Source organism: Lithobates pipiens, unplaced genomic scaffold (genome assembly GCF_037356315.1).
Source record: "Lithobates pipiens isolate NorthernLeopardFrog02 unplaced genomic scaffold, aLitPip1_a1.2 Scaffold_22, whole genome shotgun sequence".
Lineage (NCBI taxonomy): Eukaryota > Metazoa > Chordata > Amphibia > Anura > Ranidae > Lithobates > Lithobates pipiens.
Window position 1 is genome coordinate 124829107 of NW_027507784.1, and position 4247 is coordinate 124833353.

General features: G+C 48.8%; 1 protein-coding gene across 1 annotated transcript; it reads left to right on the forward strand.

Annotated features, from left to right (window-relative positions):
• The first annotated feature begins 289 nt into the window (after positions 1 to 289).
• ARL4C (ARF like GTPase 4C) lies at positions 290 to 2691 on the forward strand. The gene has a single exon (XM_077448220.1). The coding sequence runs from the start codon at positions 516 to 518 to the stop codon at positions 1095 to 1097; it is 582 nt and encodes a 193-aa protein (XP_077304346.1). The 5' UTR covers positions 290 to 515; the 3' UTR covers positions 1098 to 2691.
• Positions 2692 to 4247: the final 1556 nt, after the last annotated feature.

The window sequence follows — 4247 nt, forward strand, 5'->3', positions numbered from 1 at the left end:
AATACCCCCCTCCACCGATGCGCTGCTGACTGAAGCTGGGGCCACTAAGTATGGCAACCAATCAGCTTATATCTCTCATTTTCAGAGCTTAACTGAAGAAGCTGAAGCTAGAAGCTGATTGGTTGCCATCTTCCGATGAGTGTGCCTGTGTCCCTTGTGTAGGAGGATCACACAGAGCCCTCCATAGGACTGCTCGGTGTTCGGATCTGTCAGCTCCCAGCCACGTTTCCCCGCAGGAGGCTGCTGTGGCCCTTTTAAGAGTTGTCCCTCCCCGGTGTGAGGGGTGTGATCGGGGAGGAGATGGATGGCTGGGATGCAGATTCATTCTGATGTGAAGGGTTGGAGGAGGGAGAGATAAGAGTACGGCGGATTTGGAGCAGACACCGGAGGAGGAGGAGGGGGTGGCATCGCGTGCACTGGCCGGCCCGGGGGACCCCGCAGCACCCCTTCCCAGCACACGGCATGCTCGGTGGTGAGGATCCGCGGAGGGCGCCGCACACAGGTCACCTGTAGACATGGGGAACGTCTCCTCCAACATCTCCTCCTTCCAGTCCTTGCACATCGTCATGCTCGGCCTGGACTCCGCCGGCAAGACCACCGTCCTCTACCGGCTCAAGTTCAACGAGTTCGTCAACACCGTGCCCACCATCGGCTTCAACACCGAGCGGATCCGGCTCAGCAACGGTGCGGCCAAGGGCATCAGCTGCCACTTCTGGGATGTGGGCGGCCAGGAGAAGCTGCGGCCCCTCTGGAAGTCGTACAGCCGCTGCACGGACGGCATCATCTACGTGGTGGACTCGGTGGACTCTGACCGGCTGGAGGAGGCGAAGACTGAGCTCCACAAGGTGACCAAGTTCGCCGAGAACCAGGGGACTCCTCTGCTGGTCATCGCCAACAAGCAGGACCTACCCAAGTCCCTGGCGGTGACTGAGATCGAGAGACAGCTGGCCCTCCAAGAACTGAGCCCATCTACCCCTTACCATGTCCAGCCAGCCTGTGCCATCATCGGAGAGGGGCTCACCGAGGGCATGGACAAGCTCTACGAGATGATCCTCAAGAGGAGAAAGACCCTCAAGCAGAAGAAGAAGCAGCGGTAACATTGGGCTGGCCTACATGCCAGCCAAACATGACCTCCTGACCTTCGGGGAGTTCCTACTCTGGTCATGGCATGTCTGGGTGCTGGCCTGGAACCCTACAAAGAACAAACTCTTCCAAAAAGAACAATCCCCTCAAGCAGAAGAAACCGCAATAAAATTGGGTTTGTTCTATGTGCCCACTAAAGATGACCTCCTGATTTTTAGGGCGTTTTTTTCCCCAAGCACGGCTTGTCTGGTTGTTGGCCTGGAACCCCACATAGAACAAACTCTTCCAAAAAGAACAAGACCCTCATGCAGAAGAAACCCAAATAACATTGAGTTTGTTCTACATGCCAACTAAAGATGACCTCCTGATCTTTAGGGCAATCTTACCCCAGACATGGCTTGTCTGGGTGCTGGCCTGGAACCCCACATAGAACAAACTCTTCCCCCCCAAAAAAAAACCAAGACCCTCAAGCAGAAGACACTGAAATAACACTGAGTTTGTTCTACATGACAACTAAAGATGACCTCTTGATCGACTGGACGTTCTTAGCCCAGGCATGGCTTGTCTGGGTGCTGCCTGGAACCCAACTCATTTCTCAAAAAGGAGACAGAGACCCTCAAGCAAATAAAGAAACAATTTGGTTGGCCCACATGCCAACCAAAGATGACCTCCTGATCTTTAGGGTGTCTTTACTGCAGGCATGGCATGTCTAGGCGCTGGCCTGGAACCCCACAATGAACAAACTTTTCAAAAGGAGAAAAACCCTCCAGTTGGGGAAGAAGCCACTATAACATTGGGTTTGTTCTGCATGCCAACCAAAGAAGTCTTCTTGATTTTTCTGGAGTTCCTGCTGTGGGCATGGCATGTCTGGGTGCTGGCCTGGAACCTACAAAGAACTAGCTCCTTGCACTATGTGACAAGGGGGACCCAGTTAACCAGATGCAGGGCAGGACCCTGACATTTGACCCCATCAATCCTGAAGGCATAAGCTGTATCATTGCAGCGCAATATGCGGCCCAACCCTCCAGTGCCACATGGGGATACAAAAAAATTTGACACTATTGACCCAACCCTGGTGCATCGAAATAGATAAAATCATTGACCCTGGGTAGGGCCAGATAACGAGTGTCCTGTATGACAGTGGACTGCAGACCATCCTTGGAAATAGATATGGCTCAGTCTGTATAATTTATGGTCCTGCCAAAAAATATTGAAACTTGAAGTTTTTAGCATCCAGTGTTGACATTATCTCTGTGGACATGTCCTCGTATCACTGCCTTCCGGGGTGTGCTGTGTCTGCAGGGGGTTTCTCTGCTGTCTGACTTCAGTCTGTTTGACAGCTGTGCCTGGTATTCATTTTCCTCCGACACCCTGCACCGTTTTCCCCTCCTTCATTCATATCCACAGGTTCCAAATGTAACAGATTCTGTGATTCAGTCTGTAAATGAATGGGGTGTAGATATGGGGTGGGAGCCATGCTGGTGTCATCTCGTGCCCATTACTACTGCATGAGATTAATATGTGAGATTGCTAGAACAGTCTGCTGTTGCCATCTCTAGCCTCCATATTTTTGCACTGTTCACTAAACTGATTGTTGAATTTTACAAACTCTTTTGTTCCGTCTGTTTTGTGTCCATGTTGCGTCCGTTCATTCCAGGCAGTCTGGTATTTTTCTTGAAAGGGGGGAAAAAAAAAAGAAATCCTAAAAATGAACAGCTGCTGACTAGTGATGTTTGCGTGTATGCATGTGTCTTATTTTGTGCAGATGGGATTTGCTACAGTCTTCCATTTGTTGTCTGTCTAAAGTGGTGGGTGGCCCAAAAGATTTCACCATCCATGGTTCTTCAGAAATCTGACAGATACGAGTGGTCATCAGCTGCCTGGACTGTTCATATTATGTGGGAGAGAGCTGTTTTATACATCCACTGATGTGGCCCCCAAACAATCTCATCTTTCTTCTTGCCCGAATAAGATCTAAACAGCTGGGTATCGGGAAGGAACGTTGTTGGGGGGGGCATATAGATTCCTCCAATTGTCGGATGACATCTAAAGCAAACCATAAGCTACACACTGATTGTATAAAATTCTTTAGATCTACCATCAACTATGTAGTGCAAGAGCTTGCGTGATATTATAAAGATTGATTGGATAGCTTGGGTGTGCCCCCTATAATATAGTTTTGGTAAATCTAAAGAAGATTTTACAATCAGATTGAATTGTGTATGGTGACCTTAAGGCTCATACACATGGTGGATTGGCTTGTGCAATGTAAACACTGAGCATCTCTGGGTGCTTGGGAGGCACAGGTGCAGTGTACAGCCAGCTGCCCATCAAAATCAATGACAGACAGAATTACACAGTGCCTGTATACAGTTCCAATAGGGCTGCATGTGTTCGTGAATGTACGCTCCTAAAACAAGAATTATATGTTCAGGGCCCTAGACCCAAATTACCCACAATCAAGAATCCTAAGACTACTTTCACACTGGGGTGGGCGTTGGCGGTAAAGTGGCACTAATTTTAGCGCCGCTTTACCGTTGTCTTAGTGGCGCTATTCGACTGCTGGTGGGGTGGTTTTAACCCCTGCTAGCCGCCAAAAAAGGGTTAAAATCACCCGCAAAGCGCCTGCAAAGGTTTGATGGCGCTGCTCCATTGTTTTCAATGGTCAGGGGCGCATAAGGAGTGGTGTGTACACCACTCCTACAGCGCTGCAAAGATGCGGCTTTCAGGACTTTTTTTTTTTTTTTTTTTTTTTTTTACCATCCTGCAAGCACACCGTTCCAGTGTGAAAGACGAGGGCTTTCACACTGGAGAGACAGGAGAAGCTCTTTAAAGAAGCTATGCAGACTCTATTTTTAGCACTGTAGCGCCTGTAAAGCGCCACAGTGTGAAAATAGCCTAAAACAATACTTAAGGATCAGGATCGCATAGGAACGTTCAAATGCGTACAATTCTCAAACAGCATGGTTTGACAGCCTGTTCATTTGAATAGGCTTCAAGATGTATCGGATTGTGCAAAAAGTAGGGCTTGCACTACTTTGAAAAATGCACTGCACCACGTGGTACGGCTGTACTATGCGACTTAGTGCTGTGCTGTTAATACATTAGCATATGCAGATCGCAAGAGTGATTCAGGAAAAATGCACGAAACACTGATTCAATTG